Raw genomic sequence first — 20,442 nt, forward strand, 5'->3', positions numbered from 1 at the left:
CAAACCTGTAGAAAACCTTCACAAGAAGGGCTGCTTTCTTTTCAGTTTGCTCAGTGGAAGTGAGAGAAGAGGTGCTTGGCAGCTAAGGTTTTGGGTTTTCTCTCTTCAAAGGGTAACAGTGAGGTCTGTCCCCAAATTCCTCAGTGCTAGAAAAGAAGTAACAGCACGAGAGGAGCTGAATTGTTAGAAAAGTGGCATTTCCCAAGCGAGTGCGTGCAGAATGGCCACGCATGACATGTGTAACCCTGCTCAGCAGCACAGAGAGCTGCTTTGGTCCCACGTTTCCTTTCCTGGCTACTTCCAAACACAGCTTTAGTGGCTTCCCCTTTGCAAAATATTTTGCATTTCATGCTTGAGATTTGTGACTGGAACAACACTCAAATAAGCCACCAGATCCTGAGGTACAAAAGACAAGACTTGGGAAAATACATGTGTTTGCATGTGCACTGCGATTTCTCAGTTGTCTCAACTGTGTTTACTTGCCAAACCTTTTAATTTAGCAGGTCCCCTTGCTATTTGCTAGTCAAGTACAGACAGGTTCATCCTTACCTTGTATTCTGTACAAGTACTAACAAATGAGCACCTTCACAAGCCATTAACCTTCGGACTAAAAGAAAATACCCCTTTGCATTTGTTTTACGCAATAAATACACAAGTCAACATGTGCACCTTAAAAAGAAAAACAAAACACCAACTTGAGAGAAAAAATAAGAATGAAGAAACACAACAGAGAGAAACCAGAAGCAAGGTGAGTTTCTTTTAAAAGGGTCGGTACCTTTTCCTGGACAAAGCTGGTGTTCCCCAGGGAGAGGGGAGAGAAGTCTCATTTGTCAGGCAAGGAGGAATCTGTTCTGCACGACTACAGACAAAACAGACAGGGGTGGGACAGAGAGGTTAGAGAAGAAACCAGAGGCGAGAAGCTTGTTAGTTTTACAAAAAACACCACCAGTAAATCTTTTAGAGGATCCCTGCTTCAGAAGCAAGGCAGGCGACGAGGAGCACTACTGAGCAACACGGAGACACTGGGTTTGTGCACGGCTTGTTGCTCAGAGGGTTGGTGTTAATGATCCTGAGAGCCAAATAGAATCACTGTTTCAGTGCTAAATGGCAGAAATCAAGATGAGGAATTAAAGCCTGAGCAAAACAGTTTGACCAACATAGGTTAGAAATAAAATCAGTGTTAACTTCACAAAAAACAGACGATGTAAGAAAGAGGGGAGAACACAATCACTAAAGATGACAGCAAAAAAAGGCAATGAATGAGGATGCTTACACAGCAGCTCTACAACATTTACTTACCCCATTCTTGCTTCTTCATACTCTACTGTTAGATATTGTTATGGTTTTAATTTTATAGTATGTGCAACATATTCTTAATACCTTTTTCATTCCCTCAAATAGAATGCCAGCAATAGTTTTAAATGAGATTAAGTAAATCAATTTGCTCTGAGTGTGAGCTGAGAACTACCTTCAAACAAGCAAAGCATAAGCCCATACTCCAATATAATGTAATTTTTTAACAAAACAGAAGACTTGCACTTTACAAACTAAATGGGGGACAGGCCTATCCACCTAAAAAAACCCATAACAAACAAAAAATCCAATTACTTAGACATCACCTAATGATTTGTCTTAAAATTCCACATTAAAGAAAACCAGAAATTATAGGGTGATGCTGATTTTTTTTCAGTTGATGTAAGATGCACAAAGACCCCCTAGTTTTGTAGCATAAAGTAAATAGACAGGCCAACTCTCAAGCAACCTGTTGCTTAAACATATCAAATATAATCATAAATGGCCATCTCTGTCTTAATTGATATCATGCTGAAAACATTGAACAGAGGGAATACTGCATATCCCTGAAAGAACCTCTACACTAAGACAGTATTTGGTCACATGTGGACATCTTGGTCGTGTGGGTGAAGTGAAGGAACAAAGAAATAGATTAAGGTGGAAATACTAAAGCTTGCAATGAACGCATTTCAAGGAAAATATATGGGGGAACAATACAAAAAAAAAAGGCCCATACCTGTCAAAAGAATCTGTTGCTACTTTGTAGAGGTAAATAAAAAGTTTGCTGCAGTGCCGTAGCGTGGGTGACACTGAATCCAGGGATTTTAGGTCATCCTCCAATAGTCTTTGAAATAGCTGTGTATTTGAAGGGAAGACATTCAAGGGACTTATTTTCCTAGAGTCTGAGAAGCAGCCAAGCAATCGAACAGCATCTGCCAGCTTTTCATACTGGATCTCTGTTTTGAAGAAGTGAGAGTTGGCTGGCTCATAGCGCATCGCTGCAGTCAGTGTGCAGAACACAGTGTGAAGCAGTTCAAACACTTGATTCTGGTTTACTTTCTCCCAGCCATTCTTCGGTGGTGAGCACAAGGATCTTTCCATGGCAACGAGTAAAGATGTGACATACACAAATCCACCAACTTTTCTAAATACAGTTCTGGTGCGGTGGCTTTCTCTTAGCACTGAGAGTAGGGCCTATGGACAAAAAAGAAAGAAAGAAAAAGAAAAAAGGAAAAAAAAAAGCTGTGTTATTAATACCTTGGAAAAGACAGCAATTTTGTTTGGCATGCTAGCCAAATTATTAGCCATATTTGTCAGAATTTGTTAATGCCTAGAGTCTCCAAAGATGAACATATAAAGGACTGTAAGAGTCTACATCCGAGAGTTAACAAAATCAACAACAGGTGGAGAAGGAATATCTGTAATTAAGAAATAAGAAAGCAAGTTGATAAATGACCTGCTAACAGAAAACCTTGGCAAAGTCTACAGCAAAGGTAGACTTGTAAGAAAAGATCCCCCAAGTAATTCGCTTAGTGATAAGGCAAAAAAAAAAAGTAGGGATTTGAGAGGAATCTGCTCTGCTATTCTACTTCATAAACAATTCACATCCCAACTGAACAAATGACTGCCTGTAGAAACGAGAAATCTTTAGCATTTAAAGACTTAGTGTCTTAAACCCATGGGGGAACACTAAAAAATACTAATAACGTTGATAGACAAAGTATGTAGAGTGAATCATTTTTTACTAGCTTTTCTTTTCCTCTTTTTGAGCGACTTAAGACTGTGCATCTAGAAGAGAAACATCACAGGTCCTTTTAGTAGAGGTGAAACCAGATGTGCCTGAGTTCCTTCCAGTAAGATTCACCTTTACCTATCATGGTTTGCTTCTTTTCTATCCTAAAAGAACAATGGTATATCCTTTTAAGAAATAACATTAGCTATTCTGAGAAAAAAATGTGGTCCTAGGTTAGCAGCTAAATAAACTAGTAGCACAGAACAGCTGACATTCTTCTCTTCCCTACTCACAGTTCTCCTCAGGCTGAGCTGATCCTCTATGGTCACTGTTATTTACATTTATGTTAACAAATTAAACATTTGTAAATCAAAAATGGAGGTCTGCCATAGGAAAATTCAAACCAGGCACTGAAAATACACTTCTGTGTTAAGTGTTTGCTTTTCTGTGCCTCTTCAATATTTTTAACTAACAACCTGCCAGGGTAGCCTATCATAACTGTAGGTCCTCATTTCTCCTCCATGAATGATCATTACAAATTATGATGCTAAAGCCAACCAAGTTACTCAGTGATGGTCACATCTGTCAATTTTCAAACTCATGCAGGAAAGAAAGAAAGAAAGATCTATTTTCCTCATTTGAGCTCTATGGGCCATCTATCTGCAGTAGCTATATATCCAAGCAAATCCTATTTACTGCATATTGCAAGAGCAAGGGTCCTAAGGAGTAGTTTATTTACCCTAAGGATGTCTGTCTTCAGCTGCAGTTCTGTAGGTGGAGCCGAGTGCATGAGGCCCAGCAAAGTGCCCATATCGTCCTCCCCGCTGGGTGATAACACCAGCTGTTGGATGATCATCAGCGCGTGCTGCCGGCACTGCGGGTACTTCACTATGTTGTGCACACATCTCGCCCCACCAAACTCCCTGAAAATACCTGTGTGGAAGGGAGAGAAGAGGACAATATCATAAGGAACATGAGAAATACAATCAGCAACAGATAATAACCAATAAAACATGAAATGCTTCTATAATGCTTCAATCGTTTTATTAAGTGTGCTTGTATGTAATGTGTAAAGCATATGTAAATATGTAAAGCAGACTCAGTATCATATCAACACCTAAGCTAACTAATGAATGTGAAAATAGAGCAAGAAGAACCATAAACACTGCATTAGTGCATCAGAAGGGGCAGAAGCAGGGCCAACATAAGGCAGTTTCCAAGGTTGGGGCTGGTGCTATCACATCCTTACACCATCTCCTCTCAAGTAGCCTTAGGTGTTCTTAAACTCTCCTTATATGAAAATGCCCATTTTGAACCATTTGTCACTCTTTTCCAAATCTTTGCTAATTTATTGCCACAACAGAGGAATAAATGTGGAAATGCATAATTGATCTATATAATTCACTGTAATGTATGCTAATTTCTCCCTAAATCTCCTTTTTTTTCCAGAATAATTGACTCCCTTCTTCACTGGTCATTGAACAGTTTCATCTACTAAATCAACAGTAATGTTCTTCTTCCTCTCTTTTGATGGGATCTCTTGGTTGGTGGAAAAAAAGAAAGAAGCAACAGCTCTCAACTCCAGCAAAGCTTCTGGCTCATTTTGCACAGCATCCTCACAAGCAACACGCAAAAAAGACGATAAAAATCCTCCAAAATACACTTGGCTGCTTTAAAGATAACAGTGATCTGCCGCTGACCTCCAAAACTACTGGGCATGGGATATATGTCAAGACAATGGAAGCTTAACTCACAGCAAAGAATAAATGATGTGTATGAGGAAAAGCTCTGCTAAGCAATAAAACATTACAACTATTGAGATAACAACTCTATATAAAATCCTTCCTGGAAAGTTTAATAGCTTCATTGAACAGGATGGCCTTCACACTGTTAATCCAGTCTCAGCACGTGGAACCAAACTCGAGGCCATCACACCCTTCTTAAGGCCGTGATACTTAGATTCCTTGACAGTGGTACCTAACTCTAAACTTTCAAATAATTCCAGCCCCTATTCACATGTGTACTTTTTGGTGGAGTGCTTCAGAATTAGAAATCCCTTAGACACCATCCAGAACAGAGGTGTTGATAGCACATATTCCACCCAATTCTGAAACTCCAAAGGACACAGGAATTTTCTTCTACTAAACCCTTTTCACACTGATGATGGACACCCTTTACCACACTTCATTGAAAAACATACTTTCTACCTTACTTTTGATCACATTCTTCTGAAAGCGTCTTCCTTCTCAGTGACCTACTAATCGGAACATAAGATCTAAAACAGAGTTATGGAAACTGCATTCTTGTCGCTTCACTACAGCATCATACACTGTTGCTGTAAATAGAAAATAACACACAAGTGGGACAGACGGAAGAAAACGGTAGGGAGGCTTTAGTGCTCCTGTTAAATCCCAATCTCTTGCTCTTTGATTGCATTGCTGGTAGCACCTGAGACCCTGAAACAAGGACATGAGCAGCTCTGGTGCCAGGCTCAGGGGAAACAAATGGGAGCCGATGGCAGGGCTAGGATTCCCTCTCCTCCACCTGCACTGGATCCAGTTCTGCACTGCAGACAGCAGAGCTACAGACACTAAAACCACACAAGTTGCCCAAGGCAGGAAGACTCAGAAAGCTGAGAGTGGCAGAGCGGACAACCTCCCAATATATGAAGGAAAATTTTCAGACTCACTACTGACCCTCTCTTGCTTTTGTTTTAAGACAACATCTTGTACCACCTTACCCCAAGAATTATTCATCAACTGACCAGTTCTTTTCATTAGCAAATGCTTTCAAATCTGTTTGCACTCATAAAACCTGCAGAAAGTATAAGTTAACTTCCCTAGATAAGCAGGAACATCATGGGACAAAAGTTAAAGAACAACAACAAAACCTAGAGGGTGAAGTGCAAGAAATAATTTGCCCAGCAAAAGGAAGGAAAAAAAAAATAGATATAAGCTTTGATCAATCAGGCCATAAATTATGTTTTAACATTAAGCTGTCAACTTGAACTGGACAACTTTCTGAGCTGCTTTCTTAAGCATTTGTCACAGATTCTAATTTCTCCTAGTAAAATAAAAGCAAAACAAAAAATGGAGAAAAGAAATAGAGTTGGGGGCTGGGGGAGTACTGGAATTAAGATGTTTCATGGCCTTCAAGGCCAGAAGCCTTCTGGTTCCTCAAGGATTTCTTCTGTTGTATCACTCACACTCCATCTGTTCTTTTAAGTTCTTAGACACAGTTTTTACTTATGTTAGATACACATATTGTCCGTTTCATTGTCAAGATGTGTTGGATAGTAAAACAGTGTGTAGCATTACATGGATCTGCCTGATTTTAAAAAATGAGCCTCACAGCGGAGCCCAATTTGTAACACACTGCCTGGAAATTTCCTTTAAAAACAGAAAGCTGTCTTTCACTAAGCATCACATGGATTTTTATCAGATTTAGACAGACATGCCAATGTTAAGAAATTACTTACCTAATCTTGCACTTAAATCTTCCAAAATAAAGCCAGTGTTACAAACCCTACTACAAATTACAGACTTGTTGGCAAGTGGTGATAGGGGATTCTCACTTCATTGTGTTTGATATATTCACCTCTATCTTCAGGCAATTAATCCAGACTACACTTCCTTTGGGCAGGTGCTTCACAGTTACAACTTCACAGCTATGTTGTCAGCAGTCTCTTCACCTACCTGCATTCGTGTTTGATCCTTGCAGTAGTACTGTCAATGTCTCCATAACCAATAAAGCCAGCTGCTTTTGGTCCTCAAATGAGCTGTTTCTTGAATCCCCTGAAAAATAATTTCAGAAGATGATAGTGGTATTTTCCACCAGCATTTTCTGTTGTCCCTCACTATTCCCCTCCTTTTAGAAAGAGATCCTAACACAAGAGCTTATGTCTGCAGGTAGCAGTCTAATCAGATGACAGATCAGTCCAAGAAGCACTGGAAAACTAATAGATTTTTCAGCATTTGCTGGCAATAGAGCTTTCTACCTCTAATCAACTGCTACTCATTAACAAGATGTCAGATGGTAAATCTGAGTGAAACAGTCAAAGATTATGATTAAAATATAAATATCACTGATACACACTAATTATACTGCATTTTGAATAAGGAATATTAAAACAGGTGGAGTGTGTGTGCGTATAAGTATGCACTTAATGACACTTGTCATGCCTGGGGTTAAACCCACTGAAATACCTAAGTATCTTCTCTATAGAGATATACATTTTTCTGTAGCAATATGGATTGCTATAGCATTACTCCTTTACTTTCTCTTTTGTTATATAATTTCAATTTTAAAACAATACACTGAAACAATCATTTTTAAAGGCAAATACGAGCTATTTCACATTCCCACTGCATCTTTCATTAAAGATTGCCTCAGGCTTCTTACACAGCATAAGGAGAGAGGAATTCCCAGGAAATATAAGATCTCACAGCTGACCCTGGCAGAATGGAGCCCTTTAGGCAGGTGTGCAAGTTCCCCTGTTCCTCCCTGCTAGCCTCCCCACTCCCAGACAAAAAAGACATATATTAGGCAAAGGGAAAAGGACGCCGTACCTTGATCGTTCAGAGCCTGAGTGGGATCTTTCAAAAGGGCTGCATATTTATGAAGAAGATTTACCATCACCTCCAAAAGCCCCACCTCCCTGAAGACATCCTTAAAGATGTAGTCATGACGAGTGAATTTAAGAAGTGTCTTTGTTGCAACGATGCTACACTGGTAAGAGGTACTGGATTTTAAAAGGATGCTCACGCTGATCAGTTCTTTACAGGGTATGTAATTTAAGCTGAAGACAACAAATTCCAGCATCTCAAAGTACTTGGTCTGCACTTCTGGAAGTTTAGAAATTTTCTCTGCAAACTGAGACAGTGTGTGCTGCGATTCCAAAATGAAGTAGTTGGCATTGTCCGCCATATAAATATTTGTGATGGCATCAAGGATGATTTGTGCTAGATAGTTAGTTTTTGCTTTCAAAAATGCATTCTGGAGGACGGCGAACGCTTGAATATTCCTCACACTGTGACCTAAATTAGGAAACAGAGACAGATGCAAGGAAAAAAAAAAAAGAGAGAAAAATTTTAATAATCATAAATAATGTGAATAATGATGCATGCATTTTCATCAGCATGAATAAAATAACAGCACGTCACCTACAATAATACATATCATATTAAAACAGACTTTTCAAAAAGCCTTTGCATGCTCAATTATACTGCAAGCTCTATGACCTAGTCTTGTTAACACAACATTTTCATCACACAACATTTTCAAGTGCAGGATAAGGATAAGCAGCAGCATGATGCTCTCTCTAACGCAGGCTAAGGGTTGGTGAGTAGCAGAAGGAACATCAGAATCAAGCTGGTGTGTTTTTTTTAAAAGCATGCAACAAGCTACAGCCCTGATGACAAACAACATAGACTATGCCATCTAGCTAGCCCATTATAAAACATATCGCAGCAACAGTGGAGTGCTCTGTATTCCCTAGTAGAGGAGACAGGCTGTGTTTAGAGTAACAGGCCTCTGGTTCCCCTCATTTAACAGAGCAATAAGCAATGAAAAAGCCTCATCAGCTGGGTTAAAGCTAAACAACATGCCTAGGCTCTGGATTATCCTCTTCCTTCTCCTCTTAGGAAAAGATCTATGGAAGGGACAGAAGAAATTCTGCAGGGCTGAACCTGGTCAGAGAGAGCAAGTTGCTTTCACACACACGACCTAACAACCGTTCTGCTTCAAGCTGAAATGCTTTCAATACAGCACAGGAGCAGGTGTCAGGATATGAAAGGATAGAAAGCCTATAAATCCTTCCAATTCTCTGTTTCAAAAGGAGTGCACATGATGTGGCATTGCTCATTCAGGCAAGAAGATCCTTTTAGTTGTATACCCCTAACATCTCTAAGGCTTGCAGAGTTCTTTCCTGCCAATATCCTTTTAGACTAGATGTTGCTCTAACGCTCTTATGAAAGAGCAGAAAATATTCGTGTCACGTTAATGCAGCAAGCAGTTCATCAGCTAGGTAAGGTTATGGGTGCTTCAGTACTTGCTGCGCAATGCAATCCATCACATCAAAGGATTTTGGGCTTTGTGCCAAAAAGCCCCAAAACAGGAAAGCTCTGTGTATTGTTTCTAGATATACACCTGAGAACAAGAGGCAGCGGGGGGAGGTGGAAAAAAAAATCAATAAAAATCTTTTTAAAAGAGCAAACATTTATTAAGATGTTATAAGAGAAATAGCTTAGATGCTCGAACAGGGAGGCTGAGTTTTCAAACAAGCCAAAAGCAAATGAATGACCCAATTTCAAAATGTTTCATAAAAAAAGAACTCTGATTTACGACCTACACACCAGGGAATGACACTTGCTTCAATTTCCGTAAACTAAGATAACTGATTTAAAAACAAATTACAATTATTTTGGTGTTAAGCATCATTCTTTTCCACTCCAGCATTTCTTTCTAAGAAACTGCCCTGAAAACAACGTGCACACATTTCATGCACTCAGAGCACAGCGGTGTTACATTGCAAGTCACATTAACTTGTTCCTATCTCAGTTGTTTTACATACTTGCTTTAAAATTAAGTATGTTGAAGAGTGGATTTAGAGCTTATTAAACATGACAGATAACAGAGGCAGTGACAGAGACAACTATTAACATTCTAATTATGTATAAACTGTTGTTTCAGGCAACCAGGCAGATTAATAAATTATCTTTGATTCTTATAAGAACCTCTGTTGAAACCAAATCTTACCCAGCTCTTCAGAGCTCAAAGGGAAAGATTCAAGTAAAATCAATGAAAGCATGATAATATGTTCTCTTTAAAAAGCTGACTTGTCAATAGAATGGAAATGTAGGTAAAAGGATCTCAGAGATGCTATTGCCAGTACCAGAAAATTAAATCTAAATTGTCTTTGGGATAGTCCAACAGACATAAGTTTTCTAGTGCGATTTTATCAGCAAAGCCACTGGGCTTGAGAAAAAATGTAGCACGTTATTACCAGAGCATGAAGAAAAACTCTAGATATGACCATCGCCCTCTTTCCCTATTTAGGATAAAAAAAACAATTCCTATGATCTCTGAACTCTCTAAATGCCAGGGAAAGGAAGCTCTGGTTCAAAGAGCTGAGACATGCAAGAGAAACAGCATGAGAGCAAAGGCAGGAGCCACTGAAGCTCTGAGTGAAAGCTCTGAACATGGCCTGTGATGCTGGGAGAGGCAGGAGAGCGGTGCAGAGGGGCTAAGGGAACAGTGCACTCACCTTTGCCTGCAGGCTGGGGGACTGCGAAGCCAGGGAGCAGAAAAGGGACCCCTGTGGCAACAGCAGCTGGTTTCAATTCATTGACACCATACGTGGTCAAGGAAGTTATCAAATTCACCAAATCCTTCAGAGCGTCCTTAGATTCGGCTTCTTTTGCCTGTTCTAACCTAAAGAAAAAACAGCAGGGCGTATTAGCACAAGCAAATTTCAACTCAAATTGCTTTAAGCAGACATTTGATTTGCTCTGCTAATTTACACAATATGTATTAAGTGAACCAGAGTGCCCTAAGCTTGAAGTATTTTAGGTGTTCTCCATTCACATTCCTACCATTAAATGAGTCAAACAGAATTTGATTTAAGGTAGTGTATAATTTTATATGCCATTAAAAATTTACCTAATAAATCCTGCCATGAACTCAATAGACTGCTCAAAACCAGTGCACATCCTAAAATCACTTTAAAACTCCTCTTAAAAACTGAAGCTATCTGATAGAAAAATGCCTCAATGGTCTGTCATTAAATAAATCCATAATTCACTTGCCAGATTACAGCTGCCAGCTTGAGAATTAATACTCTGTGTTACTGAAAAGGTATTGTAGCAGCAACGTAACACCTGCACAAATCTGATAATGGAAATTCCTAGCAAAATGGTATCAGAAAGAATGACAAAACGAATTACTCAAATACAGATTCTTCACTTGTCGTTCTGCATTACCAGCTCCAAAGCCTCTCTGTGACTTTATTCCCAGTGTCCACAGTTCATATCCATATAGGATATGAATAATCCTTACAACAGTACTAAATATATGAAAAACAGTCTTGGTCAGTGATTCTCAGTCAAAACATAACCAGAGAGAAGACATCACTATTGGCAGTCACTGATCAATATGTGGGCTTACCCAAAAGCCTGCTTCTTGGAAACAAACTATGGGTCAGTTTGAAGGTCAAAAATCAAACAGGTATTTCAGCAATTTTAGCTCAAAAGAAAATCTCAGGGAAAATTATTCAGAAATTTAGTATTTCAAATGCAACAACTATGCTTGATCTCCATTTCACACAAAGAAACCAAAGAAAGAAAAAAAAAAATCCTGGATGCTCAGAAACAAGTTATATAGAAAATAATGGGAATGGAAAATTTAGCCCAAATATTGGGGTTCCAAAGCCTAGGACCTTCCACTGCTGTAACAGTGGACAAGCTGTAAGACCCTAGATAAGCTCTACAATCACGGACTTTACTTCCACACTTCGCTCTTAGTTACTTCCACACTTTTTGCTGTATTTGAACAGCAGCACAAGCTTCCTCAGAAGTTCAAATATGAAGAATCCAAACAGATGGAGTATAGACTTAAAGCAGTAGCTGTACCATCTTGTTCAATTTCTAACAGCAAATGTTTTTAAGCGTTTGCTTTCTTAGCAGCACTTAGTGATACAGTAGTACCACTTAAAAAAAGAAGGGAAAAAACGTTTCATAAGTGGTGAAGAGGATACAATTTTGCTTTTTGATCCCATCTTCATTCCATAGCAACCTATAGGCATTTATTAATTAATTGCTCATTTATTTCCAATCTATTCACCTCTTCTTTATTAAGTAAACCATTCAGCAAAAACTAGCAGTGATCTGTTGGCACTTTTTGAAGCCACTTTGCATACCTGAGCAAGAGGTCACAGAGGAAGTTGTATCCTTGCCATATTCTAAAATCATCCAGTAGCGTTTGTGATACATCGCTGGAATCTTTGAGAAAACAGGAAAGCCCAGCAAACATTTCAACTATTTCTAGAGGAGAAAGGTCATCAGACTGCTGCATGTTCTGAACACACGTGGACAAACATTCTTTTTCTGAAAGGAATTGTGATTAGGAAATTTAACATTTTACTCTCATTGAGCACAGGAAAAAATAGTAAACACGGTGATAAAATAAGTTACTTATAAATGCCTTTTTTTTTTCCTTTTTCAATCATTGTAGACTGCCAAAAATTGCGATAATGAAGCTAGCTCATTTAAACTGATATTAAAACTGCATATGCTTTTAGACTATCCTACAATTTAAAAGCACTCAGTGTAACATAGGAAACAGATTCTGCCAAGTTTTGTAATCTCAAAAACCTAAATACCCATGTGATTTTAAAATCAAACTGCAAATCACTGGTGGCTGCATCAGTCTGACCTGGTCTCTCCATCCAAAATGAAAAACGTCTGGGAAAAGAGTGTTCTTTGAGCATACCAGAATTAGCTCTCCCTGGTTTGCTTAATGCACCAGTATTTACTACAGGGCAGCAGCTTTTACGAGCTTCTAATAGCTCCAAATGCGTCAGCAGAACACGCGGAGCTGGTTCCTTTTCCTGTGGCTTCCGCAGATGTCCCCATACTTTTGTTGCCAACCACAGTGGTGCCTACACAAGCAGCTGGAAGTGAGACGCAGAGAGGTGCTTTGCCCCTGGGGCAGGGGCTGCTGCTGCTAACTCAAATGCAGGACAGGAAATCAGAAATTCTCCTTAAGAATTCATGCTATCAGCAAAAATCACATCTTATGCACCTTTCCAACGAGTGCTTTTCAATCCAGGCAGTTACTAATGTTGCCAAGAAAGGAGTGGGTAGAAAGCCTTTCTTCTTGGTTAGAAAAAGCTTCACGCCAAAATGTCACAGGAAACCATGTTCTACAATGGTAGATTGAAATACGGAAGAATGAAGCTCACTACAGACACCTCATATGCCATGAGTACTCTGAAATGTTACCAGTACAGAAATACCTACACATCTAAAAAAAGACCGTGTTAATCCTTCTTAGATGTATTCATGCCTACTTTATAAATAATAATAATAAAAAATAACCTACAAAGGAAAAAAAAATCAGCTACAATCATTAAACAGTATTTGAGGAAGACACACATACCATGGATGTATTTGACTACATTGACGCTAAGGCCGTGACGCGATATGGTCATTAGTACCTCCCCCGCGCTCTTCCTCCAAGGCAGATTATAGGGAGGGCACCAGGAGGTTATTGCACTGAATAAAAGCTGGAGATCATCCTTTTGAGCCAGTTCTTCCGCCGGAGACACAAAACTGCACAATTTTACTAAGATCTGAAAGAATAAGTCATTAAATATCTAACATTAACACTCCCTTCATTAGTATTTATGTACTTACAACAGAGAGTCAACAGAACCAAGATTTAAAAAAGAAACACACCAGCCAACAGGCAAGTGGGGACATTTTCATATGCTGACACTTTCTGGGCAGATACTCTAGCTAGTAATTGAGGGAACGACTCTCATCTTCATTTTTATAGAGCTGATACCAAAACACCTCACAAATGTTGTGTTTTCAAACCTAAAGTTTGAAGGGCATCTATCCCTTTCCAACGGTAGTTTCCAAGCTCCTTCCAACAAGGCTGATCAAGAACATATGTGGGAAATTCTTTATAACAAGAGCTCTGTTGAAAACCTCAGAAAGCTGAGGCCGCTCAGATGAAGCCTCTGGTCTCCCTGGCAAATCTGCACGTACAGAAACACCTTCAATTACTCTTTAACTGAAGCAAATTACTCGGAGGGGAAACTGTAATAGTGTCAGCAAGCTAAGCTGGTTGATTTCCTACTTAAAGGAGAAAAAAAATAATGGAGATAGGAATTTAACTTAATCCATCTCAGCAGAAGACAGCAGTTTGTGAAGAATCAAACAAGAGTAAAATACGGCACAGAGATAAAATTTCTGGAGATTTCTCTCACAAAGCCTTTGCATTCTCTTTTGATATTTTATAACCCATTTTACCTTTCTTACCTGTACAAATACTTTCTGTAGCAGTGCTCGCCGCTCTGCGAGAGGTAGCTCATTCTGTGCTCCCCCAACTACCTCAGGCACATGTGGAAGGTCAAAAAACAGATATAGACATTTTACAAGTGTGGAAGGCACTGACATTGTAGTCATGCAGTCCACAGTTTTCTGGAAAGAAAAAAACAAAGGAAAAAACTCTTTCAGTATATTAATATTTTGAGAAAGTCACACTCATGTAATAGTTTGCTCAAATATTAGGAGAAGTAAAGAGCAAAGTAGAAGAAAATATGAAAACATCAGTGGGAAGAAAAGGCAAATTGGGGTGGATATGAACACACATGACATGGTGAGATATAAAGGCAGATCAGAGCAGTTCACTATCTTGGTTCGTTGGACTCCTCCCACATTTTTTTCCCAAGCTCTCGATCAAAACTAACCTGTCCTGATGAAGCTAGTAAATTAATTGTCGTGAGCAGCATCCAACCTCTACTTGCTTCTTCACTTTGATTGACCTCCAGAAACTGGACTATGGCACGACTTGCAGCCTCTGTAAGGGGAAAAACGAAAAGAGAAAACAAACAAAAAGTTTGAAAAATTGCAGTGTGCAAAAATACACATGTTCTCAGCAGTCCAAACACTTAGCATGAACTCAGCTCCACCTCCATACTTGAAAACAGCGCTAGGTTCAGGCCTCCAGCCTCCAGCAGCACTCTTCGATACTCTTCCACATGCACTTGCAATTAATGAGATCACCAAAAATACATTTTTAGGTCATGTGCCATATTTTAACCCAGTAGGCATACTGCAATTACATGCAGCAATCTTCACTGAGTATTGCAGCCCTATCAAACATGATGCACCCTTTTCCAGATGCAGGAAACGACCACCGCTTACTGGTTTCAGCGGGAAAAATCCCATATTTTCTGGAAGGAGAGGTACAAAAACACAAAAGGAATAAGAGGCAGGAACAGAAAAAAGAAGAGTTAAGAGGAAGACAACAATCACCACATCCCCACCTTACATTTTTTAAAAGATTTAAAAGCAAGCAAATCATGGCTAAATATTATGCTCAAGTGATTGTTTAGAAAGTAAAATGGACATGCTAGAGCCAAGGTCCTTATCTTAGAATTCTATGTAAAATGCCAGAATTCATGGTAAAAACTGCTTTTCCAAGCATGTCTAGAGCCCACTCAGCCCATATTAGGTGCCACTTAGCAGACTCCTTCTTTCTCCACTGAACATAGACCAAGAGAGGAAATTAGTGCCCAACTCTAAGCACGCAAAACAGTGCCAAATAGGGTATGGAGAGCCTCCCGTGGGCATGTTTTCAAAGAGCACTTGTGGAACACAGGTTTTTTTAGTCATTTTTCAAAAGTGAGCCTCAGAGGTTAAGTATGCACTTCTAAAAACGTTATTGGGCTGCTGGCATCATAAACGGCATAGCAGTCAAACACTATAAATAACCACTTCAAAACTGTCAGTCTTAATTAAACATTATCTAAAACACAGGCAGAATTTTCAGCGCAGGAAGAAACTCTCTTGCCGTCTGCCCTGAGCAAATTTGAGTGCACTACAGTTCACAATTCATCCCTGTCATCGATACTGGCCTTATCTTGATTTCTTCTACTTTTGTCTTGTGCTCCAGCAACCTTTCAGGGTTGGCGTATGGGAGGTTGCATCCCATCCATACCTCCTTATCCCTTTAAGCTCTGCAGAAGTCACCTAACCAAGCCAGAAGATAGGAACAGTTCCAGTTGCCTCGCTAGTAAGAGAGAAATATCAACCCAAACTGAGATGACGAAGTCCTCCTTGGCCCTGGATCCTAAACAGTGCAGTGCTGTCCTCACAGATGGGAGAGAAAAAGCAGCGGATGCTTCCGCACGATGCAATGAGGCAAAAAACAGGGAGCTGCTCATAGATAAGCCACTCAGCGGGGCCTGAGTTTAGCCCCACTAGCACCACTGAGAAAAGAAATGGTTTTCTAGGATCTCTTGGCAAGAGCAGTGTTGAGCCAAAACACTGCACTCCCCTTATCGAGGGCTTATCGACGGTATCAGCAAGAGGACAAGTTCCCAATATGCCAAAAGAGATAGAAACCTTCTCCTGGGTACCACTTAGGTCATACATCCAGTTTTTCATTATCCCCAACTTCGTTATGGCATAAATATGGCCTGAAAAGCCACTTATTTGGAGAGGTTAAGGCCATTTCTTGAATTGCTACCCACAATTAACCCAAATGCACGTTACGCTTGAACAGGAAAGCAAACCCATGTTAAACTCAGCATAAAAGTGGCTCTGCTGATGCATGACAGAGCTAAACCACAGTGAAAACAAAAAATAAAAACCCACCATGAGATCAAGGGAATTTTGAAATGGACGAAATGAAGACAGACATTGTGAGGTGCAAAATGCAAATCAAAAGCACTGATGTGGTTTTCTGCAGTGGTTAGACACGATAAAGATAAGCATCACTTTGGTCTCCCAAAGTGGTTTTAAACTGTGATAACAAGAGTCTTTCAACATTTCCGTTCAAGAAATGTGCAAGAAACAGTTTTAGTAATTCAGTGAAATTAAGAAGAAAGAAAAAAAAAACAACAGGGTAGAAGCAATAAATGGAAAAGTTATTTATGGAGGAAAGGAAGGATAAGCTTCATAGTCTAGAACTACAGTAAAATAAATAAATTCAGCTTGAAGTATTGAATACTGTGACAATTTCACTCCGAGTGTCACAAACATGAAACGAAATGTTGCCTGAAATCAATAAGGTGAGAAAAAAGAGAGCTGAATTTAAAAGGTACCTAAAACAGTGATACCAGATAACAGTGCATGTGCCCATCATATACATAATTAAATTTCAGGGTGCTTAGTTTTAAAAGCATATTAAATCTTAAAAGCAAAGGCAAAAAAAAAAAAGAAAGAAAAAAAAAAAAGAAAGAAATTCCCAGCTTTTAATTTTGACTTTCTTCTTTTTTAGTACTCTAAGGGTACATTTGTATAAAAGAAACAACTACATTGAAACAGTAGTCGAGCACAAAGCTACAAGTGCAATATTAAGTGACTACTGATGATAGGAGGCTGGCACTGTAATTCCTGAATCATGAAATACTGTTCTGAGAAAACTACTACAGTTTGCCAAGAATAACCGAGATGTGTCATAGCTACTGGCACAAATATTCAAAAGCCTGATGAAAAAAGTCACACTGTGCTCCATTAAAAGACAGAAAAGAAAAAAAAAACACTTTGTGTACCATGTATCATAGCACATTCCCAAATATAAAATACTGCTGACAAGTTTAATGCTTTGCAGATAAAATGTAAATGTTCAAAGGTTTTTTTTTCCCCCATGTCAACTGCTTAAAGTCAATTGCTGATAACATTTGCAGGAAAAGCTTCTCTCTAAAACTTTTTAAAACATATGAGGAGATGTGATTACATGTTAACAGGCAATCATCATTTTTCACAGTATACAAAATGAATACAATCTTAGCAAAAACAGAGAGTTCATTCCATATATACAATGTTACATCTCTAAAAGCTTAGAGACTTGAAACTTCCTCTGGTATCTGAATGAGAAATTGTGGTTTTCTGTGTCTACATGTGTTTTTGCTTTTTCCCAGCTCTACCAAAATGATTCTTAGCCGCCTCAGAAGCTGTTCTTTCAAAAATAAGAGCACTCTTATAGACCATTTCTTCCCCCAAATACGACAAGAAGAATAGCACAACAAATCTAATATCAGGTAACATAAAATTTCATGGCAGCAAAGGTGTAACGAGCTTCCCAGGCCTCCCCAAAAGGAAGAGCTAATTCTCTGCCTTAACTTGGTCTTTCATGTTGTAATCTAAAGCGTGCAGGGTTCCTATGGTATTGAAATTTATATGCTATGGTAGTTAACATACAGAGAGGTTGAGTTAGATAAGCACTGGGTCTCCCCAGTGAACACCCTTCTATTTAGCAAACCAAGGCATTGGCTTGTAAGACACAATGCATTGTTATTCAGCATATACTAAGAATTAAAATAAAACATGATTCACACGAGGTTAAAGTAATTAGATAAGGGGCATAAATTGGGCTTAGATGTAACAGAAACCCATTCTCTGGCTTGAACGAGCTGCAGAGGTTCACCCAGCAGCTCTCCATTAATTCGGGTTTTCACATGGTATTGTGAATCAGAAGAAAACAGGAACTGTATTAATTCACACACAGCTGTGAAAACTGCATGGTAATCCACCATTTAGTTTTTCTTAGCATTTTGCAAGCAGTATTTTAAGACAGCATGGTCTCAAAGCAAGCTGTTATTAACATTTATCAGGAGGAAGGAGAAATTGCCGACTTTCATGAGCACATGCAGACTGCCAAAGTACATTTGGTTAAATCAGGTTTATTCTTCCTTTATTCACTCCCTTAAGATGTTCTCTGTGCATCAATTTATCTCACATTTCACAGCTTTGAGTGAGAAAATGGGATAAATTTAAAACCTTTGAGAAATAATACCATTGTAATGCAAGAGGTATTTCACTTTTTTCTTAAATAGCCTAAGTTGGATAATGGATAAACTTTTAGTCCTGTTCTTGCAGGCAGACTTTTCATTAATAGCACATCTGCACCCCTCCAGATCTTGAAGCAGAAGACACACAAAATAAGTAATTATCCAATTTCCCTATTGTACAGAAGCACTTTCTGTAACAAACCGATAGCGATAAAGGATGTACCATTGAGGAGTATAATTAATCATCTAGTAATGAAAAGCTATTATGCATTTTCAGTCTTTCTGCACTTCAATCCGCCAATAATCACAGTATTTTGAAGTTAAAAACAAAAGAATAAGTTGGGTAGCAAAATTACTTGACACTAGTGACAGACAAAGATTAACAGTTCACTGATAAACGCACAGAAGGTGACACAAGACATTACTCATGTTATAATGGGATGTAAAGAAGCTGGAGAAGGAAGGTTTCCCCCCCCCGATACCTCATGCTCTCCTTTTGGGAGTCCAAGGGTGATTACCATTATTCACCACACTATATATTAAATCTTGATCTACTTTTAAAAATTTGGTTAAGGCCCGTTGGCTGAACAGACAATTCTATGCGCTGGCATTAAAATGGAAATAATTTCTGCAAAAGTATATGATAAAGTTTAAAAGTAATTAAAATTCTGACACAAAACCCCAATATAACCCTCAAATATATATAACTCTCAAAGTCCCAATATTCTACAGATGCTGGAACTCAATAACCCACAAAGCCTAGCAATTTCACCAAAATAGAAGGCAGAATAAAAATTTTAAGTGAACCTGAAGTTTGCAAGTTGTATTTTTTTTTTTTTTTTTTTTTTAATACTAGGGGAAAAATGTTGGAGGGATGAACACTGAACTACCTTGGAGCAATTAGACAGAGACACAGCTGAAGTAATAAATACCTAAACACGTAAACAAGATGCCACAAGGCATCAGATTTTCCTCAGGAAAAGAAGTTCAGATGAACACCTCCTGCAGCCATCACTGCTAACTGGATGTTCCTTTCCCTAAATACTTAGTGAAAAAGCTATTTTGCTCTTATTTACCCACAGAGAACAGGCTTTGTCTACTCTTTCTGATTAGCCATCTGGAGTGCTCTGCTGTTATTCACTCTACTGGAAATGGAAAGAAAACGTAATTGGCACAGTTTGTGACTCCTGACTTAACATGTAACAATTTGTCTTTTCCAGCTCAGTATTTCCTTATTTACCACCAGATCCAAAACGTGAACATAACTGAGAGCTAAAAAATATTTACAAGACAAAAATATGCTATTATTCAGAAGTGCTACTCCTTCCATATAACAATACTCTGGGAAGGCTAATGAAAAATGCTTTCTCAGCTCACCATCATGCAAGGCAGGTTTTGCCACATTAAAGGTTCAAGAAAGAACCCATCTCCTGCTGACATTTTGTAAACAGACCAGAAGAGCTATCCAGTAACTCATCCTAAGTTTAAGGTTTGGGCCCCAATGTAAGGCTTTTTGCACTTTCCGTCTTCTTATTTGTAGCTGTGCCTGCACTAAAGCAAAATGCTCACATTCCAAAAATGTGCATACCTGAGCAACAGCACAACCTGAGAAGGAAACAGCTTGTTTCCCTCTCTCTCACTGCACATAACATCTCTGGTGCGAGGACTTGAGTTTCGGTGCCTGTGGACAGCAATCCTACCGTAGAACCCCAAATCTGCCCTTCTCAGAAGGCCCCCTGAGACTCAGACCCCGCTTGGTACCTGTGGACTTATTCGATGCTCTCCGACGAATCTCCGTCACCATCAGTCGTGACACTTGGGTAGTAAACTGCAGGAGGTCAGAAAATTTTTCTGTCATTGTACTTGGAGGAGCATTTCCAAACACCTAGAAACA

At 39.0% G+C, this 20,442-nt stretch overlaps 1 protein-coding gene across 3 annotated transcripts in view; it reads right to left on the reverse strand.

Moving 5' to 3' along the window:
• Positions 1-20,442, reverse strand: part of WDFY3 (WD repeat and FYVE domain containing 3) — an 86,017-nt gene that overhangs the window by 59,502 nt on the left and 6,073 nt on the right. The window contains exons 2-12 of one of the 3 annotated variants that reach the window (XM_088521965.1): positions 20,310-20,433; positions 14,499-14,608; positions 14,068-14,229; positions 13,181-13,373; positions 11,940-12,126; positions 10,290-10,456; positions 7,594-8,061; positions 6,721-6,819; positions 3,765-3,958; positions 2,030-2,487; positions 776-859 (exon numbers count right to left, since the gene is read on the reverse strand). In XM_088521965.1, coding sequence (XP_088378091.1) covers positions 776-859; positions 2,030-2,487; positions 3,765-3,958; positions 6,721-6,819; positions 7,594-8,061; positions 10,290-10,456; positions 11,940-12,126; positions 13,181-13,373; positions 14,068-14,229; positions 14,499-14,608; positions 20,310-20,433 — 2,246 coding nt within the window. Of the gene's footprint in view, positions 1-775; positions 860-2,029; positions 2,524-3,764; positions 3,959-6,720; positions 6,820-7,593; positions 8,062-10,289; positions 10,457-11,939; positions 12,127-13,180; positions 13,374-14,067; positions 14,230-14,498; positions 14,609-20,309; positions 20,434-20,442 lie in introns of those variants that run through there. The other 2 variants (XM_088521963.1, XM_088521964.1) reach the window with 2 other exon arrangements.

The sequence above is a fragment of the Tinamus guttatus genome, unplaced genomic scaffold (genome assembly GCF_059628265.1).
Source record: "Tinamus guttatus ecotype Peru unplaced genomic scaffold, ASM5962826v1 Tinamus_guttatus_pri_ptg000140l, whole genome shotgun sequence".
NCBI classification, from domain to species: domain Eukaryota; kingdom Metazoa; phylum Chordata; class Aves; order Tinamiformes; family Tinamidae; genus Tinamus; species Tinamus guttatus.